A 22,938-nucleotide genomic window follows, 5' to 3' on the forward strand; every position below is an offset into this window, starting at 1 on the left:
GGGGGGGGGGGGGGGGGGGGGGGGGGGGGGGGGGGGGGGGGGGGGGGGGGGGGGGGGGGGGGGGGGGGGGGGGGGGGGGGGGGGGGGGGGGGGGTGAATTGTGAGATCCCACATCGGTTGGAGAGGGGAACGAAGCATTCTTTACAAGAGTGTGAAAACCTCTCTTTAGTAGACTTGTTTTAAAACTTTGAGAGGAAGCCCAAAAGGGAAAGTCCAAAGAGGACAATATATGCTAGCGGTGTGGGCTTGAGGTGTTACATAAACATTCTTGAAAGTGTTGCTTTTCTATGTGTACATGATGTTCTTCACCTCACTTAAGTTCTTCTTGCCTCACTTAGCATCTCGTCCTCAACATTATCTTTTCAAACCATATAAACTTAGTTATTTTTAACTCTACATTTTATCCCTTGCTGTTTTTGCAGGCATAGGGTTGTGCTTGGTCTTCAATGTTATTGCTATAACTGTCTGCTGGATAAGAGGCGGGGGTAATTACTTCACTATCAGTTTTCTATTTTTTGTGCAATGGGTCACTTTAAGCTGCAACAAATGGATTTTTTGACTGTTGTCACAAATTGCAGGAGTCACAATCTTTTTACTTGCTGTAATATATGCCATACTTGGAATTCCTCTTTCATATGTGCTATGGTATAGGCCTCTATACCGTGCTATGAGGTGAGGTCGAATAATCTCTATATTTCATTCAAACGGGTTAAGAAGCTCTCCTTTATTGGGTTTCTTCCCTCTGCCTCGTACTCGCCTTCCCTCTTTCCTCGTCTCTCGTTTAATTTCTATTGTTGCTTTTGCTCATTATTGTACTCTGTAGACATTATGCTGACTGCTGATACTATTTTGCATTTTTCATTTTATCAACTTGCAGGACAGATAGTGCCTTGAATTTTGGTTGGTTCTTCATGTTCTACGGGGTCAAATACTAAATTCTCTCATGATTTTTTTTTTCCATAATACATATATTTTTTAATCCCTTAGTACTCAATTAATTGAGTTTCTACCACCTTACAGATACACATCTTATTCTGCGTTTTTGCTGCCATTGCGCCCCCAGTTGTGTTTCATGGGCAGTCATTGACGTAAGTTTACGGCTATCATTTCATTTTAAGCTTTTAATATGCTTCAACTTCAAAATGTTCATGAAATGAGTTTCCTTTCTTCTGCCAACATATGAAAGTTTCTTCTTTAAGCTTTTTTTTTTCTTCCATACTGCTTGCCTTGTGCTAAATACATCCTTCAAACATTTTCAGGGGCATCTTAGCAGCAATTGACGTCTTCTCTCAACATGTCTTGGTTGGGGTAAGTTTCGAATAGATAAGAATATACGACTACAAATCTCGTAAACCATCTATTTACTTATGTATATAGAGAAATGGAGGATCTGATCAATTTCCACCATGATATAATGGTTAACATACAAATTGGACCATCTTTATTGCGTTATTATGCATCCTTTTAGATGGTGTATCATGTTTAAAAATTGAATTTAAACTATCTTACTTTGTCTTGACTCTCTCTGGCTAGTCATTATTTAGGCATAAGCACATGCAGTTTCACTATAGGTTCCTTGCAATATCAATGGTGTGGTTTTGTACGTATGTTGAGATTATTGGTTGTTGCTGGAACAATGGTTTTAAATGGAGAGAGAAATTGACAAATGTATTTTGAACATGCTTCTTCCGGTTCTTCTAGGACAGCCACAAAAACAATTTTAGTAACTTTTCGTCGGTATTAAATGATTGAGTGACATGATTGTTTTCAACTGCTATAACAATAGAACCATTGTTTGACCGTTGAATAAAACATAAATGTAACTGAAGATCAGATTCATATTATTTCTTCCAAGTTTGACTATTATTGTCTTTTTTTCTTTTTCAGATATTCTACCTCATTGGATTTGCCTTTTTTTGCTTGGAATCACTTCTTAGTTTGTGGGTTCTTCAGGTAAGACATTTTCGTTTGAAAATTAATCTTATAAACACGATTTTATCTTAGAATCGTAATTTATTTTTTATTTTTTCCTTGTGCATTCTTTCCTCTCAATAAATAAAATGCACAGAATATATTCATTTATAAGCTTTGTATTTTTCTGGGCAGAAAATCTATTTGTATTTTAGGGGAAACAAGTGATGAAGGAGAGAGCTTAGCTTATTATTAAGCAACGGGCGATGTTCTAGCGGTGGTTAAGTCTTCTGGGAGTATGGTCATTGTAATTTTAGGACGTTAGTAGTTTTTTTTTTTTACTTTTTGTTCTTTTTTATCGAGCTCAGAGGAAGATGTGGATTCTAAACTATGATTATATAAAAATATAATGATTTTGCGGGAAATTGCTTTTGTTTTTTTGTATGGCCATTCTTAAGATTATTTACTGTAGCTCTCCATATTCTTTTAATTATTCAAATATATACTTTCTAATCTTATGAATAATTAGAGTTTTCATTTAATTATTCAAATATATTTTCTAATCTGATGGATATATTCAAATATATTCAAATGTATAGTTTCTATTCCCACCGTTCTTCCTCCATTGTTTTTTTTTCTTCACAGATTTAAACTTCTGACCTTTAGAGTCGAGTTTAGATGTATAAATTGAGTATATCTCATGCATTATTCTATTTATCGTTTTTTTTAAGTTATACCTTGTACCACTCAAGTAATATTTTTTGCATATAAATTACAAGATTATGGACTATATATATGATTTTCTCGACTTCTTTCATTGAATTTGTGGCCCAAAGGACATTGAGAAACTGTACAATTCAAAGAGCCAAAGATTGAATAAATTGGATTTCAGAGTTTTCACCTCTTCTCCATTCTACACCTCTCACTCCTCATCCATAACCATCCAATCAGCCACTGCCACGTGGGGTCCAAAATATCAAAAACTGAATGAAATCCACCACAAAGTTCCTCTCATCACTGTTTCTCATCACCTCATCAAGAACTCCATCTTCAATCAGAAATCCAACATTTCGAATTCTCATAGGAAAAACAACTAGGAAATTACAGTTTTACCCCTCTTCCAACCCAAAATTAACAAGGAAATTACAGTTTTACCCCTCTTCCAACCCAAAATTAACAAGGAAAATCAGGGGTAGTTGAAGAAACTTCTCAGTAAGTTAACATACTTTTCAAACTGTCCTCTGTTCTCTTGATCCATCTTAATCTTTGAGCTCTAAACATTTCCTCTGCAAGGGAAAAAGGAAAAGAAAGGAGAAGGCCAAACCTATTCTATGCTTCACAACACCAATCTAGAGTAACCAAAGATCCAAGTTCAGACAATGGCAACAATCTCTACAGCCAAGCCCCTAAACTACACAAATTCAGTCTTCTCTTCATCAAGAACAAGCTTAGGACGTCACCAAGAACAGGTAATTTTCTTCACAACAGGCAAACAAGCCAGCAAGAGAGGCAAAGCCAGCACAACCCCATGGCTGATAACCTGCTCAGCAGGCGACCAACAGACAGTTGTGATCGGTCTAGCAGCAGATTCAGGGTGTGGGAAGAGCACTTTCATGAGGAGGCTAACCAGTGTGTTTGGAGGTGCAGCAAAGCCACCAAGAGGTGGAAATCCAGACTCCAATACACTCATAAGTGACACTACAACTGTGATATGTTTAGATGATTACCATTCGTTGGATAGAACTGGAAGAAAAGAGAAGGGAGTTACTGCACTTGACCCAAGAGCCAATGATTTTGATCTCATGTATGAGCAAGTTAAGGCTCTCAAAGATGGAATTGCAGTTGAGAAGCCTATTTATAATCATGTCACTGGTCTTCTTGATCCACCTGAGCTTATTAAGCCCCCTAAGATCCTTGTCATTGAAGGCCTACACCCAATGTAAGTTATTTATGGAATCCAATACGTCGTCTACGAGGTCTATGAACTGCTGCTTAGTCAATTAGTTATGAAATACAGATAACTCTAGGCGTGTTCTCAATATCTTTGTGTTGAGACATAAACCGTTAAAATATCATCAACCAATAAAGTCATTCCCAATAATCGCATGAGACAATTGTTTGTGCATTTTAGGAATAATAAATGGTTAGATATTTTCGGAATAAATTATCTGGCCTTTGCTATAAATACCCCTTCACCCTACCAATGTTTTCATCCCGAAAGAAATACAGATCAAAGTGTAGTAGTATTCTACAGAGTATCTTGTAATCTCTTCACGATTGGTCTTAACAAAGAGTACGTATTTCCCACAAAGAGTTGTGTTCAACATAAATTTCTCCAATCTTTTTTTTCTTTCTTTCTTGAGAAAAGGGGTGAAATGAATTGAATAGATATATTCATTTTTACAACTTCCTTGTTCTTCGTCCTGCATTCATTTCTTACGAAGGGATCAATTGAAGTGAAGAATTTTCAACTCTTTGCATTTTCATATGTTTTTTCTTATTTTTATATATCTCTGTTCATCCAAATCTAGCTTTCCGCCTACTTATGAAGGGATTATTTGAAACGAAGAGTGTTTTCCCCTTCGCATCTTCGAATGTTTTCTTCTCAATCAAACCATTCCATTTCCACACTAGAGAGGGAAAAGAATTCGCACTAAAATTTTATGAAATTTCATGCATTAGAGCTATGTTTATGCAGGTATGATTCACGAGTTAGGGATCTTTTAGACTTCAGCATTTACTTGGATATCAGCAACGAGGTCAAATTCGCTTGGAAGATTCAGGTATGCATTGATCAAATACAATATGAATTAGTAGGCAGAGTATTCTAAATCACATCTCCAATTAGAAATTGAAATCAAAACGATTGCAGAGAGACATGGCAGAGAGAGGTCACAGCCTCGAGAGTATCAAAGCAAGCATCGAAGCGCGAAAGCCAGATTTCGACGCGTATATCGGTAATAATTAAGCTTCAGAAATTCAAAATCCGCCATAGCTAACAAGATTCAAGAAAGAAATTAAGAAAAACTTACTTGAATCTGAATGCGATTCTTCGATTTTTGTTGTCGGATTTAGATCCGCAGAAGCAATTCGCCGATGCGGTGATCGAAGTGCTGCCGACGCGATTGATTCCAAATGACTACGAAGGGAAAATTCTTAGGGTTAGATTGATAATGAGAGAAGGAATCGAGCATTTCAATCCAGTTTACCTGTTCGATGAAGGCTCTACGATCTCGTGGATTCCTTGTGGGAGAAAGCTTACATGTTCTTATCCTGGAATCAGACTATCCTGTGGCCCTGAAACTTACTTCGGTCATGAGGTAATCTTCCTAACTCATGCATTTCATGCAACAACAAGGGATTTTTTGCTCTCCTTTTTCAGGGGTAAATTAGTAAGTTCATGTTTAAATTTTGGACAAAACTTTAAAAATAAATTAATTTTTTAGGTTGGTATCTCTCAACCTTAAAAAAAAAAATCTTATAAATTTATTTTTTTTAATTTATAAATAATAAATTATTAAAATTTCAAATTTATGGTTTTTTAAAAAATTTATGGTTAGGGTTTTGTTAGTCCTAAGAATTAATTTTATTTCTAATATATTAATTAATTTTTAAAATTTTTAATTATCAAAGATTTATTAAAGACAAAATTTTAAATTTTAAAGTTTAACTTAGACTTAAGAAATATATATATATATATATTTATTTATTTATTTATTAATTAAGTAACAATTTATTTTATGCCAAATACTTTGATTATCATATTTTAAAATTTGTATCGATTTAATTAATTGTAGAATATATTGTTAAAATTTAATGAGATGTCTTCGATAATTTGTTCGACGAATTAGCTTAGAGTGTTTTAAAGAAAAAAAAATTAAGGTCAAATGTGTTTATAAATTACTAAAAAAAAAAAAAAAATTGTTGCATTAAAATTGATATACTTAATTTTGTTGAGAATTTTTAAAGTAGGATTAAATTATTATAAATTTTAAAATACAAGGACTAAATTGTTATATAATAAAGTTTAAAACTCGGAAGAATTACAAGGTTTTTCATTAGTCACCCTTGTAAATTTATTTGGATGAAAACCCAACACAAACCAACTCGTGGGCCCGTACGATATCGTAAATTCACTGATAACGGTCGGTTTTGATGGTAATTTTCAGGTAACTGTATTGGAGATGGATGGGCAATTTGATAAATTGGATGAGCTTATATATGTAGAGAGCCATCTAAGCAACATTTCCACCAAATTTTATGGTGAAATTACACAACAAATATTGGAGCATTCTGAATTTCCAGGAAGCAATAATGGAACAGGCCTTTTTCAGACCATCATTGGCTTGAAAATTAGAGACATTTATCACCAAATTATAGCCTCCAAACAACTATCTCAAACTCAATCAGCAAAGGCTTAAAAAGTCGACCCGGTTTGTGTGAGTCGAGAAATTGAATTTTTTAGTTCAACAATGGTCGGGTGGAGGATGGAACCGTATCGATTGTTGGAACGGTAGTTAGTAGTTTATCTACTGAACTATTCTTGAATTGGTTTGGTTTTGGTCATAGTTAAAAATAAGTTTTTTTTCAACTTATTTAGAATGATCTTCGCTCTCATGAACAAGTTGCTTCTTGTATTGGAGATTTTTGTTTCTCAACTTTAATCTCGGCTAATTCTTCTTCCTCTACAGACCTGAAAATTGGATGCAAGTATGCATCTGATAAGAATGCTTTTACGTCGAGGTCAGGTTCCGTGCTCCGCTCCATTGTATCTTTGGCCATTGCTTCCTAAACGAGCAAAAGAAAACAATAGCATATGTAACTTTAGGGAAAACCGTGAAAGTTCATGGATATTTTTTAAACAAAGTACTAACGGTTAGAGTAATTTTTAACTTTTTAAAAGAGTTTAAAGATTAACGATACTTTTAAACGTATGAAATCGTTCTAGACTTGAAGAACTTAGAATTTACCTCGAGAGGGTATTTACGAAAGGCGGGTTCGAACCGGTTCTTGCAGTACTTGTGGAAGAAAAATGTCAATATCGGTAAGGCGACGAGCAAGGGAGTAGAATTGGCTGCCTTTTTTGTACTGAGCAAGCCCAATAAAAGTAACTGAGATATCAACAAGCTTGCTATGATGCGGCCATGGACATGGGGCCAAAAGGCACCAACACTCTCATATTGCTGATTATATACATTGATGATCTGCACAAACAAACCAGCATTGACAATGCATGATTCAGCAAGACAAAAACTACAGGATTGAGAAAAACCGAGTACGTCAACCGTGTTACTTCATGATCATGACAATAAGATAAAATATGTATTGAAGTGTGCCTAGAGATGTCCACGGGACAGGGACAGGACAGGGGGTAGACGGACAATACAACCCTAGTTTTTGGTAGAGGTGTACATGGTTCGGATTTGATTGGGTTGAGAGAATTTTTTGGACCAACCCAAAAGTTTGGGTTACTTCACAATCACAACAATAAGAAAAAATATGTATCCAAGTGCGCCGAAAGGTGTCCATGGAGAAAGGACAAGGGCAGTGCAAGGGGTAGATGGACAATACAATCCTAGTTTTAGGTAGGGTTGTACATGGCCCGGGTTGGGATGGGTTTCGGGACAGCTATTCGAAATCTTAGTGAAAGACTAGATTTGTTATCCCATGTTTGCTGAGGAAATTTTTTGGATCAACCCAAAACTTCGGGTTGGTTGGATTGGTAACCCAACCCAAAACTTTGGGTTACTTCACGATCGCAATAATAAGAGAAACTATGTATTGAATTGTGCCTAAAGATGTCCACGGTACAAGGACAGGGCAGGAGGTAGACAGAGAATACAATCCTAGTTCCCGGTAGGGGTGAAAATGGTCCAAGTTGGGTTGGGTTGAGGAAATTTTTTGGATCAACCCAAAAGTTTGGGTTGGTTGGATTGGTAAAGTGTGCCTAGAGATGTCCATGGGTAGGGACGGAGAATACAATTCTAGTTTCCGGCTCAATTTATCTAATAGGAAGGAATCTCTCCCTACTATCTCTTCGTTCCCAATTTAAATAGGGATTCCTCGCCTTGGGAAAGACCCTATAGGACTTTGTAGGGTAAATAGACATCTCTAAGTGTGCACTATTCTCAGTTCAAGCAGGGATTCCTTGCCCTGTTCGGAGCGGGTCCCTACAGGACCTTGTAGGGTAAATGGACATCTCTGAGTGTGCACTATTCTCAGTTTTAATAGGGATTCCTTACCCTGTTTGGGACGGGTCCCTACAGGACCTCGTAGGGTAAATGGACATCTTTGAGTGTGCACTATTCTCAGTTTTAATAGGGATTCCTTTCCCTGTTCGGGGCGGGTCCCTACAGGACCTCGTAGGGTAAATTGACATCTCTGAGTGTGCACTAATCTTAGTTTTAATAGGGATTCCTTGCCCTGTTCACAGCAGGTCCTTACAAGTCCTTGCGGGTAAACGGACATCTCTAAGTGTGCTCGAGTACTTTTGCTCTTTCTAATGAGTACAATGAAAATACTAAATAGTCAAATAACTCGAGTACTAGATAACGAACCTGATGTCGGTAAACCAAGTATGCAAACGCGAAGAAGACGAGTATAAACGGGAGAAGAATCGGGGTGACGACGGCGTAGACAATTCCGAGTAGAAAGTACAATTGTAAGGTTGGTAAAGTTTCAGGAAAATCCACACCTTTTGGGTTCATTGCCTTCTCTCTATCTCTATCAGTTTTCACCAAAAAGAGATTCTTGAGATGAAAGATGACCAACGGTTTCAATCGAAGAATCTCGCTCGCCATTCCGGCCCATCCATCGACCATTATGTACGTAATGAAGAACGTCGCCTTCATCGGTATGGAAACTCCGATTGTCCGAGGAATTCTGTAAAAAAGTGCATAAGAAGGCTTAATATCATGGTGAAATGCATATCATTGAATGTAGGGGGTGAGGCATTACTGTGTAGGAGATTGGTGAATGAAGGCATCCAGTTGCTCAAAAGCTGTACCAGTCACAATACTTCCCAAGAACACATTTACCAGCATGAAGTAATAGTACTTAGCCGCTGCCCTTCTTTCCAGCATAGAAACTGCTACATGCCCCTCAATTTTGGACATGATCATTAGAACTTTTGGCAGTATAAATAGAAAGATTTTGAGAGCCAAACCAGGAAGGAAGCCCTGTAGAAACGATTTTACGAGCTTCCTGCGTAACACAAGAAAGTAATCAAATGGATCAAAACCCGAGCAGTAGAGATGTCTATTTGTCCTGCTGGAATCTGCACTGAATAGTGCAGGGAATCCTGAAAAAAGGAGAATGAGGGAGGGAGAGGGGAAAGATTTCTTCCCGTTAGATGTACGGGGCCAAGGACGGGGATTGTATTCTCCATCCCCGTTTCTGTCAAATTCCTAGCATACGAAGATAAAAATGTATATCGTGGATGAGGAAGGCTTCCCTATATATATATTGCAAGTGTCCATTAACCCCGAGTAGTGTGGGAATCTCTGTTCAAAATGAGAATGGGGAGAGATTTTTTCCCATTTGAACGGGAATGGGGGAGAGAGTAGGAAGAGATTTCTTCCCGTTATATGTATGGGGCCACGGACGGGGCCCAATTCCCATTCCTGTCCCACCATATCTCCAATTTTTTACATATGAAGATAAAAGATATATATCAAGGATGGGAAAGACTTCCCTATCTATCTCTGCCCTATGGACATCTCTATGGAGCACACATTCAGAGAAAACAATGTGCAATTCAGACGGACGGATTCTTCCCATTAGATATATGGGGCCAATTCCTAGCATATGAAGATAAAAATATATATAGGGGATGGGGAAGGCTTCCCTATATATGTATTTTGCAGGTGTCCATTAACCCTGCAGGGACTCACCTCGAGTAGTGCGGGAATCCTCGTTCCAAAAGGAGAATGAGGAGAGATTTTTTCCAGTTTGATTGAACGAGGAATGGGGGAAGGAGTAGGAAGAGATTTCTTCCCATTAGACATTTGGGGCCAAGGATGGGGATCCCCGTCTCTGCCCAATTCACAGCCCTGTCCACTATACCTCCAAGATAAAGATAGATATCGGGAATGGGGAAGGCTTCCCTATCTCCGCCCTGCCTTATGGACATCTCTATGGAGCACTAATACAAAGATAACACTATGCATTTCCCAGGGACGGAATTCTTTTTGTTAGAAAGGAAGAGATTTATTCCCATTAGATATACGGGCTAGGGACGGGGATTGTATTCCCCATCCCCGTCTCTGTCCAATTCCCAGCCCTGTCCCACCAGATCTTCACTTTTTTACATATGAAGATAAAAATATATATCAGAGATGGGAAAGGTTTCCTATCTCCGCCCAGCCTTATGGACATCTATATAAAGCACAAAATACAGAGAAAACAACATGCAAGATATCAGCGTCATAATGACTTACAATTCTATGACGGGTCTTAGGAAAGGAGCCACTCGTTCGAGACCTTCCAAATTGGCAAGTGATTGTACGAACGCAATCGGTATCATATAGAAGAACACGAGAGCGAAAACCGACAACGATATGAGTAGTTTTCTGATGCTAACAGAAACAAATGGTATAGCCAAATTCTGCCAATAAACATCATGAGGCTCAGGAGCCCAATTAGTGAGCCATAACGTGGGATTCTTACTCTGCTGAGTCTGTGCACAAACGGCAGCACCCCATCGAGACTTAAACGAAACAAAAGAAACAGGCAATATTGCTTTCGGATCTTTGACAATTTTCGGCCTCTCCAATGCCATCTAACACATGGGGTTCACATCAATTTAGAATGCTTTATAATGAACAAAAATTTAAGGACTATATGGAGAACTAGCTTACTCGGGCATCGAGATCCTTCATTTGTCGTTTGTAATACTCGATCGAGTCGACTCGTTTACCGCAAAGTCCAAACCATCCTGCCTGAAAGAAAGAGATCAATAGTTCAAATCTCTGGCCATGAAAACGAACTGATTGGTTTGAAGGCTGGGAAGTTGGGTACCCTTCGAGTTGGTCTCTGATCGGGGTGCCGTTCGAACTTCAAGAGATTGTAGTCCAACCAGTTCTGGAGCCTTGCTCTCTTTTTTGCAAGTTTAGCAAGCTTGTTGGCATTATATACAGCCTAAAAACAAGAAATGAGAAAAGATGGCCATGAATCATGCCTTAAATATATCTAACTATGGTATTATGATTGATTACCTGATGAGAAAGATAGTGTTGGGGATGATTTTTGTGGAAGTACTGATCAACTATATCTGAGTTCGAGCGACCCGATGAACGTGGTACGTTTCTAACCAACACCTGTAAAATATATATAAAAGAGAGATGTCAGTTCGGGGGAGGGAGTTAGGGAGAAACTTTTCCTCATTAGTTAAATGGGGCGAGACATTCCCCATCCCGTCTTCTCTCTCCACCACCGCACCTTATTTAATATATATATATATATAAATAAGAGATATATTGTAATATTGAAATTTGAGTTTTTAAAAGAATTTTGTGAAGATAAGGATTGACTCACAGTAAATTGATCAGCACATCTACGTTGCGACGCCAAGAAATTCAATCTCATTCGTGCTACATTGTCATATTCTTTGTAAAGCATGAAACAAATCCATAGGGTAAACAAATACTCCAATCCTATATGAGCAAAAAACCTGAAACAAGAATGCAATAATTTGGCATAAACACACATATTTCAGCATTTTCTAACACCAAAATTGATAGAAAATATAATAGCCCAAGCCCCAATCGATGTGGGATCTTACAATCCACTCCTATTAGGGGGGTCAGCGTTCTTGTTGGCACACCGCCGAGTGTTTGTTTCTCCCATCGATGTGGGATCTCACAATCCACTCTCATTAGGGGCCCACGTCCTTGCTGACACACCGCCCGATGTCTGTTTCTCCAACCAATGTGAGACCTCACAATCCACTCCCATTAGGGACCAGCATCCTCGCTGGCACACTGCAGGGATGAGCGTCCCACTGGCACACTGCAGGGATGAGCGTCCCACTGGCACACTGCAGGGATGAGCGTCCCACTGGCACACTGCTCGAAGTCTGGTTCTCCAATCGATGTGGGATCTCACAATACACCCCCACTGGGGGCCCAACGTCCTCGCTGGCAAACCATCCGGTGTTTGTTTCTCCAACTGATGTGGGATCTCATTAATCCACCCCCACTGGGGCCCAACGTCCTCGCTGGCAAACCATCCGGTGTTTGTTTCTCCAACTGATGTGGGATCTCAATAATCCACCCCATTAAGGGCCCAATGTTCCCACTGGCACACCACCCGGTATCTGTTTCTCCATGCGAGATCTCACAATTCACCCCACTAGGGGCCAATATCTTCATTGGCACCCTGCCCAATGTTTGGCAGTCATACCATTTGTACTAGCCCAAGCCCATTACTAGCAGATATTGTCCTTTTTTAGCTTTCCTTTTTGCATTTTTTCCTCAAAGTTCTAAAATGCATCTACTAGTAGAGGTTTCCACACCCTTATAAGGAATGTATGACTCTTATCTCCAACTGATGTGGGATATCGTTCATGTATTTGTGCTTTAAGATGAGGGGATAAGCTGACCTTATAGAATGAGGACGAACATTGGAGATTGAAAGCTTATCAATGTTGCTTACAACCAATTCTTTCCGCAGGAAGGAGAGTGTCCCACTAGACACATTGACTGGGATGAGAACAAGTAGCGCAACAATAGCTATTGGGAAGAATATCTTCAACCTGCCAATAGACATAGTGAGAAAGAAATACCTTATAAATTGTTTATAAAACCAACAAAATTCGCCTTCCAGAACTACTTTTTTTTCAACCAACAAAATCCTAAATACTAAAACAACCACTACATATTCTCCATTTATTTTTTAATTTTGAAGAATATTTAATAGATTGTTTTCATTTTTAATATAATTTCTATTAAAAATATAAAACATTCAAATAAATATAATATTATACTAAAGTTTTATAATTTCTAAAAATTTAAAATTTAATAATATAGCTCAGTTTTCAACATTTTTTTTTTAAAAAATTCAACGTACTTAAAGAAATAAATAAAAAAATTTGTCCAAAGTTTAAATAGCTCCTTTCTATTCTCGATTTTTTTTTATTAGAATTTTTTTTCTTCATTTTTTAATATTTATATTTATTATTATTATTTGTTAATTTCCGATAATTTTTATTTTCTGAAATAATTATATTAAAAATATAAAATATTTTAATAAATTCAAAAATATTTCATAAGAAAAATATAATTCATTTAAATTTCATTTTTTTTAATATTTTTAACTTTTTTTATTAATTTGAAATAATTTTTAATAGATAACTTTGATTTTCTAATATAATTTCTATAATATTTAAACATTTTTTTTTAAATGTTCGAACATACTCACTCAAATGAAATATATATATACATATAAAATAGTGGGGCGGGAATAAATTCCCGTCCATGGGTATTACCCGCCCGTTTGGAACGCGGTGCTCCGGCCCACCAATTGAAAAGTAAGAAAAAACAATATCTTAAAAAAAAAAAAAAAGAGCCGTAGGTTCTAGAACTCTGTTTCTCTATACAAAATCTGGGAAAAAGAATCCACGAATCCTTTAACAAAGATGAAGAACACCATAAATAAATTCAAGCAAACTAGCTCAATCTTCAGAAACACACAGTGAAAAACGAGCAAAATCCATTTATAAAAACACAAAAATGGCCAAAATCCCCAAACAGAACAGATTCACACAGCAAAAGAAGATGAACAAACAAGAACAACAGGGAGAGAAGATGAACAAACCCGAGAGTATAAATCCTGAGAAAAACAGCAGAATCAAATCCAGCATGGCTAATAATCTCATCTTCGCTCATCTTCAAAGCCGCCGGCATCCATTTCAAGAAAGTGAAGTAAGTCCAAATGTTGAGATTAACATATTTCCGCACAGAACTTCCGGAGCCGCGAGGGCTATTTCGTCCGCCATTGATGTACCATTTCGGAAAATAAACTCTGTCGTTGATCGGTTGAATCCGCAGAATCGCAAAAGCAAGAAGGAACACAAACGCAGTGATGATATTGATTAAGGCGGAAACTCCAATATCCGCGAGAGTCGCCATTGTAGGGCACAGAGATTTCTAGAGAGAGAAAAAGGGAGAGGGAAATGAAAGGATTTATCGGGAGGTTGAAGAAGAAAGGAATATGAAAGAATTTCTGAATGTGATTGATTATCAATGGAAGGATTTGACCGCTTGAGAGCATATTTTTGCTTGTGGGAATTGGTTTCTGACTTCGGCAATCCGCCATTTCCACTGCAACTGTGACAGAGCTTAGAGAGAGAAACACACATATTTTACTTTTTAAAAAAATTAATAAAAAAAAAAACTCTAATAATTTCTTTTAACTTACCGTCTTTAAAAATTAAAAAATTATCGTTGTTCTTTTAAATATTTTATTAATACCAAATTTTTAAACACTTCATCTTTAAATTTATTAATTTAAAAAGTTTAAAAAATATTTTTAAAGTAAAAATTATTTGTAATGATGAACTTGTGAGGATTTAATATTTAAATTTTACAATAATATACATGTATAAATAAATAAGATTTTTTGAAATAATTATAAAAAGAACCAGCAAACAGAGAATTGAGTTAGGTTGTGATTCTGTTTGAATTAGTTGGATTGGTTAGTTGTTTGTTTTTGGTCTTCAATCGAATCAATCTAAAATTTTAAATTGGTCCCAAACATTTTTTCTAGTATATTTTATATAATTAACTAAAAAAAGTAATATTATAATATTTATAAAATAAAGAAAATAAAAATATGGGTGTGTTATTGTTGTCATGTTGTTACGTTGGAGCATGATGCTATAAGAAATGAATTTTATATATAAATATTCTATTTAAAATAATTAATAAAAATATTCGTAAACTTTAATAATTTTTTTTAAAAAAAATACTCTTACGGTCTATAAAAAAACTTCTAAAGTATCTTTTAGTTTTTTTAATAAATTAAAAAAATATTTTTAAAATATCATTAATATCATACTTTAAAAATACTTCTAAATTTTTTAATACTTAAAACTAAAAATTTATAAAAATATTTCTAAATTTTTTAATATTTAAAACTAAAAATTTATAAGAGGTTGTAAATCAATGGTAAAAACTTTAAAAACTTTTTATTTATTTATTTATTTTAATGAAACAGAAAAGTGTAATGTTACTTTTAAAAAGTTTAAATATTTTTAAATATACTAAATGTAAATTTTAGTTAAATATTTAAAAATAAATAAGAGATATTTTACTCACTTAACACTCTTACATTTATATCTTAATTTATAAATTAGCACTTTAATTTTTGAACGGTTTATAAGCAAGTAATTAACACTTTACTTTTATGTTAAGAATTGTTGGGAAGGAGTTACACGTTGATTACAGTTTATAAGCAAGTAATACATCTACACTATGAGGCCTTTTGAGAAGCCCGGAGCAACGTCGTGAGATGTTATGTTAAAAGTGTACAATACTATACTATTGTGAGATAGGTAATTCCTAACAAAATCAACTCATCCAAAAAAATTTATGATTGAATTGGATTGAATTGAAAAAATTTACTATCCAAACTAGATTAAAGGTAAGAAATGACTAACAACAATCCGATTACTTTTCAATATTTGAACCACAAACAAGGACTTATGAATATGCAAATAAGCACTTTTCAATACTAAGGACAAGAATATGATACAAGAAACTGCCCAAACTAACTCAACAATAAACTCTTAACGAACTCATAAAACAGTATATACTTCAACAATTTTGTATTATCCCAAAAGAACTTTCCCCAACCCCATTACAATATTCTTAACTCAAATCCCCTAATCGAAACCGCCAAATTCAAGTATGAAACTGCCAAATTCTATTCTATAACCAGAAATTCATGCCCTCACCGGCGAATCTCCAACCAACTTCACAATTCACACTCTTCTCTCAGTTACCATGAAAGACCTCGAAGAAGAAGCCCCCAAATCCAAGAAGAAGAACTGAAGTTCATCTTCACCCATGTCGATTTCAATCCTCGAATCCTGCAAGAAGAGGAAGAGAAGGCCTAAGCTGTTTGGATTCCAAACGTTCGGCGACCCCGGATCGCCGATCAGCCCTGCTGGGCCGTTTCGTGAGAATATCAGAATCTTTCTTCAACAATGTGCAGAGATTGAAGAGTATAGAATTCAAGATATGCCCATATGGTGCACTCTCCTCGTTCATGAAAACAGAAGCTTCGTTGTTCCACTTTACACCATTGAAGAGGATGTGAAGCTCTCCCCAAAGCCCTACTGCGATCAATGCAGATGTTCTGGTTTGAATTCTTTATCCGCAGTGAGTTTCTGTTTCCTCCATGGATTTGATTCATGGCTCATCTAATTCTGTATTGAATTTTGTCTGTTTCAGGGTGGAGCAATCATTTTGTATCGAAAAGAAAATATCATATCATAATACCTTTGGATGATCGGTGGAATAAACGTTTAGATGATGGATTTGATCTTGATGATCAGACTCATCTTCTCCATGGCTTGATTCACTGCAATGGCTTCGGGCATTTGCTTTGCATCAATGGCATCGAAGGAGGCTCCAAGTTTCTTTGTGGCAGAGAAGTTATGGATCTTTGGGACAGAATCTGCACAAATCTAAGAACAAGGTGTAAAGAATTAATGTTACAAAAGCGTTAGTAAACTGATGCCAAAAGAAACCTTCTCTAACTATCTGTTTGATTCCTAGGAAAATTACAGTTGAGGATTTGTCCAAGAAAAGATCAATGGATCTTCGTCTACTTCATGGCGTGGCCTATGGACATCCATGGTTTGGGCGATGGGGATACAGATTCTGCCGAGGAAGCTTCGGCGTGAAAGAACACCATTACAGTAGAGCTTTGGAAATCCTCAGTTCCTTGGAACTGGACAAGATAATGCATGATGTTGATGACACAGATCGAGGAACAGAGATGAAGCAAATCATTCGACATTATAGAAATCTCAGCGAAACACAATTGATTACATTGAAAGATTTACTGAAGTTCATGTTGACAGTAAAATACGTTACCACGATTCAGAAGAAATCGATCCAACCAATCGTGAAATCTCCTCCTCCTTCCAGACAATCTCTGCAGCGAATCAAGCAGCCTTCTCTGGTGAAGGAGAAGCAAATACGGTACAGAAAATTCGCCACCGCAATCTCGAATATGGATAGCCGATGGCCGGCGAGACGGTTAGAATACGCGGCGGAAGTGATTGTGAAAGCGCTGGAAGAAAAGAAATCAGACAAATCCAGCCATGGCGGAAATGGAATGACTCGACAAGAAGTTCGAGATGCTGCTCGCCTTCATATTGGCGACACAGGATTGCTCGATTATGTTCTAAAATCATTGAACAATGTGATTGTAGGGAACCAGATGGTTCGCCGCGCAGTAAACCCTAAAACGCGGATTTTGGAATACACGATTCACGAACTCAGAAATGGAGTTCAATTAACGGAAGAGCAAGAATCAACACAAAATTCAGAACCGATTTCAACTCCTGGAAATGATATTTACAGCGACGTTCTATGTCTATACAGAATCATTTTCCTCGATTATCCAGAATCAGAAATGGTAGAACTAGCAACACAAGGAGTTCTCGATAGCAAACATTTTGCCAAAGAATGGCCTCTCCGAGACGAAGAAGGTCATCTACTAACCTTCATTATCCGATTGACGCCGAGGCTGGCTTTTACACAGTCGGAATCGGAGTTGAAGAGCGATTTCATGCCGTCAGGCGAGGTAGTGGTTCTTCCATTACACGCAACTATCGGAGAAGTGAAAGAAGCAGCAGAAAAAGCCCTAAGAGACACATATTACGTTACGGAACAGTTTGAGGTTATGGATATCGACAATTTGGAGACCTCCGAAGACAGAGAGGTGATTTTCGGAGCGGCGGAATCGGGAGCGGAGTTGTTTGTGAAAGGAATGGGGATGGATTTTGAGACGCCATTGAAGTATCAAGGAGGAGTTGATACTTGGAAAGTCCGGTGCGAGTGCGGCGCCGGCGACGACGACGGCGAGAGGATGGTGGCTTGTGACATCTGCGAGATCTGGCAGCACACTCGCTGCTGTGGAATTGACGACGCCGATAACGTCCCGCCGCTGTTCGTCTGCGTCGCCTGCTGCGATTCGCTTGGGCAGCTGAGGATCTGAAAAGGAACAATCGCCGCCGGAGTTTCGATTCTCCGTCGAGATTTTGTAGTTTTAGAGATTTGAATGAACATGCAATATCAGCATATTCAATTTTGGAAAATGGACAAAAATAGCCTTTTTTTTTTCCCTCGAGTCCTTTCCCTTGTAGAAAATTACGACTAACCCCCTTCTGTTTAGGGAATAATAGTAATCGAGCCCTTTTTTTTTTCTCTCTCTTTTGAGATAAAATACCAATCAAGCTTTGATTAAGTGAGTGTGAATATCTTTACCATATTTGTCTACTTTTGATTTAAATTTGAAATTTTGTATTAATCTGAGATTTTTTTTTTTACTCAGGATCTTCTACTAAATTAACCAATGTGGGATTTACTCTCAATAATCCTTAACAATCCTCCCCTCGAACAAGGTACATTATAAGTCTCCCTTTAATCGAGGTTCGACTCCTTTCTCGAGACTCACAATTCTTTGTTCGATATTTGAGGATTCTATTGTCATAGTTAAGTTTAGGGCATGGTTCTGATACCATGTTAGGAATCACGAATCTCCACAATGGTATGATATTTTGTCCATTTTGAGCATAGCATCGAGTGGCGTGTCAGCGAGAACGCTAGCCTCTAATAGGATGGATTGTGAGATTTCACATGGGTTGAATAGGAAAATAAAGCATTACGACGGAACTACGATGGAAACATTCCTTATAAGGGTTCTCTCTAACGTATGTGTTCTAAAACTGTAAACTTACGGAACTGCCAAAACATTCGTTATAAGGATGTGAAAATCTTTTTCTGAGAGAACTATTACAAATATTAATATAATTAATTAAAATTAAGGGAAAAAGACCCACAAATAAAACTAAATAATAATAATAATAATAATACTAAGATTTAATTGACAATATAGTTTGTTAGAGCAATAAGACTTGAAATGGGCCCTTTATTACGCGAGCAAAGAATGATCAAAAATCGTAAATCAATTTAAACCATCGCTCTCATTTCTCACGGCGACTCCAGCTCTTTACTCACACTCCGGGACTCCAATCCAATCACCGGCGATCCCTTTTCACTATCATTCTTCACATGTCCCGCCGACACAGCGCCGCCGTAATCAGTAATATTACCATAAATCAACACCACTCCTCCGACGACGGCGCAACAGAACGCCACACCGGAAGAAACCTGCAACCTCGCCGGGACCACCGCCGCGACCGTAAATCCAACGCAACCGCCAATCGCTCTCATCCAGGAAAACCACATCGAAATCGCAGCTTCCTTCCCCGCCGGCGAGCAATCGAGCACCAAAACTCTTCCGTATGTATGAAGAAGCGCCGCCGCCGTGCCTTGAAGAGCGGCGAAGACGAACACCACAGGGAGCCGCCACGCGTCGTTGTGGAAGTAGAAACAGATGGCGGAAGTGACGGCGGAGAGGATAAACCCTAGGATCTGCATTTTAGAGGCGTCGGCTTTGATTCGGATCTGAAATTGATGGAGTAATGGAAGGGAAATGAGAGGGATGAGGAAGTAGATTAGCCATAGATAGAGAATCAAGACTGGCTTGAAGCAGATCTGGCCGATTAGGAAGAGTGAAACGGCGATGAAGATGGCGATTGTGGTGAAGGAGGAAAGGAATCCGGCGGAGATTACGGTGCCGATTGCGTGAGGATATTTGAAAATTGTAAGAAGGTGAAGCTCTGAATCGGAAGGGATTGTTACAGAGACTGATCGATTTGTGAGGAAGACATGGAAAATTCCTAGAAGCCATTTTAGGCCGCCGAAGATCGTGACGATCCATAGGCTGAGGAAGTGGTTATCGTCTCCTTCTTTCTCTTGCCTGTTACTAGATAGGAATAAAATAAAATAAATAAATAAATAGATTTAATTTTTTTTTTCTTTTGTTTATTGGCTCTTGCAATTTTAAAATATATATTTTGGTCTTTTTTTTATTTTGGTTAAAATATGATATTGAATTTTTTTAAAAAAATTGGGCTGAAAATTATTAATACTTTTAAATGGTTAAAAAAAAAATTAAAAAATACTTCATCATTCAAAATTTTCAAAAATAATATTAAAAAGTTCTCAAATAATTTATGAGGGGTTGGTATATGATTTTTGTTCCTATATTGATGATAAATTTTTTTAAAATTTACAGTAAAAATAAAGAATGTTAATGATTCTAGTATTTTTTTAAAATAAAATTTACCAAAATATGAAGACTAAAATAATATTAAAAAATTTAATTTTATATTTAATAAAGATTAAAAATTTGGAGTTGTCTATGAAAATAGAATAGGTTAAGAATTTGAAATTTACCATTTAAATAATTTGTTGTAGATGTGAACTAAACATGTAATTAAAAAAAAAAAATCCATTAATTTTTTATTAGAAAAAAAGTTAATATTTTAGTATAAATTTTCAATTTCATAGATTTAGAAAAATGTTACCGTCGAAGCATGTGGTAAGTGAAGGCGGAGATAGCGGCGGCGCCCAAGCCGCCAACGGCGGTGGAGCACGACGAAATCAGACCAGACCCGGTTCTTCTTTGTGCAAATTTGGCCTTAAGGACGGTCGGTCCAACGAGGCCACGCAGCATGAGGCCAAGGTGACGCGTGTGAGAGGTGAAGGCAACCGAGTGAGCAATAACGATTAAAACAATGTAAAGAGGAAAAATCTTGACGGTTCTGAAGACGCCGGTCGGAAGACAAGAGAGTGCTCCGGCGGCGACGGCGCCGACAGCAATGAGGTGTTGATTGAAGCCGTAATCGAGGTGGAAAGAGGCGAATGCGAGAATTGGGCCGGCTATAATCAGGCCCAAAGCCCATGAGATTGAGGTCCATATTAATGGCGAAAATCGGGTGCCCGATATTTTTATTGTGTGGTCCGTTAGTATTTGGTACCTGCGTCCAGCCAATCAGAGAAACCCACGTGTCGTTATTATTATTGTTGTTTTCATCAATTTTTCTAAGATTATTACTCCTAAAAATTTACCCTAAATATACTTTTTCCGACAAAATTGATATCAGAGTCAGTACCGAACTATGTGTTAGCCTTCTCCCTATTTCTCGAAGGAGGTAGACACAAAGCGGTGTGCCGATAAGGACGCTAGGTCCCAAAAGTGGTGGATTTGGGGGCAATCCCACGTCGATTGAATAAAGGAACTAGTGCTAGCGATGACGCTAAACCTCGAAGGAGGTGGATTGTGATATCCCACATTGATTGGAGAGGAAAACAAATCACCCTTTAGAAAACCTTCCCCGAAATGGAAAGCCCAAAAAGAATAATATCGGTGGGTCCGAGTCGTTACAAATATATTGACTTGATGATATAGTTTATAACATTATTCATAAAAATTAATATGATAATTGATAAAAATTGATTATATATCGATTTTTACAATCTATTTTAAAAATAAAATAGAGGGTAAAAATCATTTTAATTTTTTATATAATTATAAATAATACTAATTTTTACCTACTAACTTACAGCTGCATTTCTCCTGGAGGGCAATCGAAGCCCATAAAGCTCTGAAACCATCCCTGCGGCGGCTCCATCGCAGCCCCACTAATCTGGCTGATAATCAACGGAAACACAACCGGAATCAACACCGTCAACACAGACAACGAGCACAGTTCATAGAAACACCATCCCGCCATCTCCATAATCGACGGCTTTTCCCCATGCCCTTCGTACGCCCTATACACCTCCTTCGCCCTCTCCAGCTTCGCCGCCATGCTGTGAAAATCCGGCGTATCCTTCCGGCTTCCGCCGCTGCCCGACCTCGTCGTCGACGTGATCCGACCACTGCCAGACCTCGGCGGCGGTGCGTTCTGGATCTCCGATGACTTCGGTCGTGGACTCTGCTCGGCCATAGCGATGTGCGCACTAGGTGTTCGATGAAATGCCGAAGTGAAAAATTAGGGCAAATTTTTGCGTTGAGAGGGGTAGAGTATTAAAACGGGGGGGTTTGGATGGAGGTTGATGAGGCTACAGCTGGTGGAGCGAGAGAATCAATGAAGATTGAAAGAGGAGTTTCGATACGTTCAGTGACAATGGCGGCCCGTAGGTATGGATATTAGCATCTTTCTATGCTCTCTCTCGTTTCTTCTTGTTTTGTTCTTTTGTTTTTTTAAAAAATGGTAAAAATATCCTTTGTTCTCCAAAAAGTTTTGAATTATTTTATTTGTCCATATGTTTCTAAATGCTTACTATTTAATAAATTTTAAAATTAATCTTTATTATTAGTTTAATTAGTCCCTTAATTTTTTATAAATTCTATTTTTGTCCCTAACTTTCATCCTTTATTGTCTAATTAATGTTTTTTGTATCTGAGATTCTGCCTCGATAGGAATTTTGTATATTTTATTTATTTATTTAATAATAGTATTATTTTGTATAGATAATAAATTTTCTTGTTTATTGATTTTTCTTTTTCTGTTTTTCTCCCATTTATTTAAAAAAGAAAAAAGAAAAAGAAGAAGAAGAAGAGCGTGTTTAATATTTATTTATTTATATTTTTTTAATGTAAACAAAATAAAATAGGTTTCGTAGTTATTGTTTATTAAGTTTAAATTAAGATGATTAATTATTTTGTTTTATGTAAAATGATTTTTTTTAAAAAAATAAAACATTTGAATTTATTTTTGTATGTTTTTAAAATATTCCTTATGCATTTTATATGAAAAACATGATAGATAATGATTTGGTCATGCTTTTAAAAAAATTGAATTGGAGGAGAAAAACACGTGAAACCATTTTTTTTTTTTTTTTTTTTTTTTTTTTTTTTTTTTTTTTTTTTTTTTTTTTT

General features: G+C 37.1%; 5 protein-coding genes and 1 long non-coding RNA gene across 8 annotated transcripts in view; 3 read left to right on the top strand and 3 right to left on the bottom strand.

The window, feature by feature from the left end:
- LOC111465212 (secretory carrier-associated membrane protein 4-like) overlaps window positions 1–2,349 on the top strand; it is a 4,792-nt gene extending 2,443 nt beyond the window's left edge. The window contains exons 6-12 of the mRNA XM_023109541.1: window positions 423–485; window positions 579–672; window positions 878–923; window positions 1,021–1,088; window positions 1,260–1,308; window positions 1,888–1,953; window positions 2,107–2,349. Coding sequence (XP_022965309.1) covers window positions 423–485; window positions 579–672; window positions 878–923; window positions 1,021–1,088; window positions 1,260–1,308; window positions 1,888–1,953; window positions 2,107–2,139 — 419 coding nt within the window. The 3' untranslated portion in view covers window positions 2,140–2,349. The remainder of the gene's footprint in view (window positions 1–422; window positions 486–578; window positions 673–877; window positions 924–1,020; window positions 1,089–1,259; window positions 1,309–1,887; window positions 1,954–2,106) is intronic.
- Window positions 2,350–2,907: 558 nt separating this feature from the next.
- Window positions 2,908–6,487, top strand: LOC111465210 (phosphoribulokinase, chloroplastic-like). 2 transcript variants are annotated; one of them, XM_023109538.1, is made up of 6 exons: window positions 2,908–3,123; window positions 3,205–3,850; window positions 4,610–4,694; window positions 4,784–4,868; window positions 4,987–5,231; window positions 6,081–6,487. In XM_023109538.1, exons 2-6 carry the CDS (start codon window positions 3,291–3,293, stop codon window positions 6,330–6,332), a joined length of 1,227 nt encoding a protein of 408 aa, XP_022965306.1. In that variant the 5' UTR covers window positions 2,908–3,123; window positions 3,205–3,290; the 3' UTR covers window positions 6,333–6,487. The 2 variants fall into 2 exon arrangements, with proteins under 2 accessions (XP_022965306.1, XP_022965305.1); XM_023109537.1 differs by lacking the exon at window positions 2,908–3,123 and having other exon boundaries at window positions 3,136–3,850.
- Window positions 4,662–5,241, bottom strand: LOC111465214. The gene is made up of 2 exons (XR_002714170.1): window positions 5,121–5,241; window positions 4,662–5,050 (listed from the first exon to the last, which is right to left on the bottom strand). It is a non-coding gene; the product is annotated as an uncharacterized LOC111465214 (long non-coding RNA).
- LOC111465209 (CSC1-like protein At1g32090) lies at window positions 6,457–14,238 on the bottom strand. Its single transcript, XM_023109536.1, has 11 exons — window positions 13,726–14,238; window positions 12,512–12,664; window positions 11,446–11,581; window positions 11,127–11,228; window positions 10,930–11,049; window positions 10,770–10,850; window positions 10,350–10,690; window positions 8,869–9,114; window positions 8,469–8,793; window positions 6,882–7,115; window positions 6,457–6,699 (listed from the first exon to the last, which is right to left on the bottom strand). Exons 1-11 carry the CDS (start codon window positions 14,037–14,039, stop codon window positions 6,526–6,528), a joined length of 2,226 nt encoding a protein of 741 aa, XP_022965304.1. The 5' UTR covers window positions 14,040–14,238; the 3' UTR covers window positions 6,457–6,525.
- Window positions 14,239–15,672: 1,434 nt separating this feature from the next.
- On the top strand, window positions 15,673–18,243 carry LOC111465231 (PHD finger protein MALE MEIOCYTE DEATH 1). Its single transcript, XM_023109566.1, has 3 exons — window positions 15,673–16,272; window positions 16,365–16,611; window positions 16,692–18,243. Exons 1-3 carry the CDS (start codon window positions 15,978–15,980, stop codon window positions 18,139–18,141), a joined length of 1,992 nt encoding a protein of 663 aa, XP_022965334.1. The 5' UTR covers window positions 15,673–15,977; the 3' UTR covers window positions 18,142–18,243.
- Window positions 18,244–19,054: 811 nt separating this feature from the next.
- LOC111465229 lies at window positions 19,055–22,193 on the bottom strand. 2 transcript variants are annotated; one of them, XM_023109565.1, is made up of 3 exons: window positions 21,618–22,193; window positions 20,579–21,031; window positions 19,055–19,968 (listed from the first exon to the last, which is right to left on the bottom strand). In XM_023109565.1, the coding sequence occupies exons 1-3, from the start codon at window positions 22,001–22,003 to the stop codon at window positions 19,137–19,139; spliced, it is 1,671 nt and encodes a 556-aa protein (XP_022965333.1). In that variant the 5' UTR covers window positions 22,004–22,193; the 3' UTR covers window positions 19,055–19,136. The 2 variants fall into 2 exon arrangements, with proteins under 2 accessions (XP_022965333.1, XP_022965332.1); XM_023109564.1 differs by having other exon boundaries at window positions 19,055–19,974.
- Between the last annotated feature and the right edge of the window lie 745 nt (window positions 22,194–22,938).

This window comes from Cucurbita maxima, unplaced genomic scaffold, assembly GCF_002738345.1.
Source record: "Cucurbita maxima cultivar Rimu unplaced genomic scaffold, Cmax_1.0 Cma_Scf00028, whole genome shotgun sequence".
NCBI lineage: Eukaryota > Viridiplantae > Streptophyta > Magnoliopsida > Cucurbitales > Cucurbitaceae > Cucurbita > Cucurbita maxima.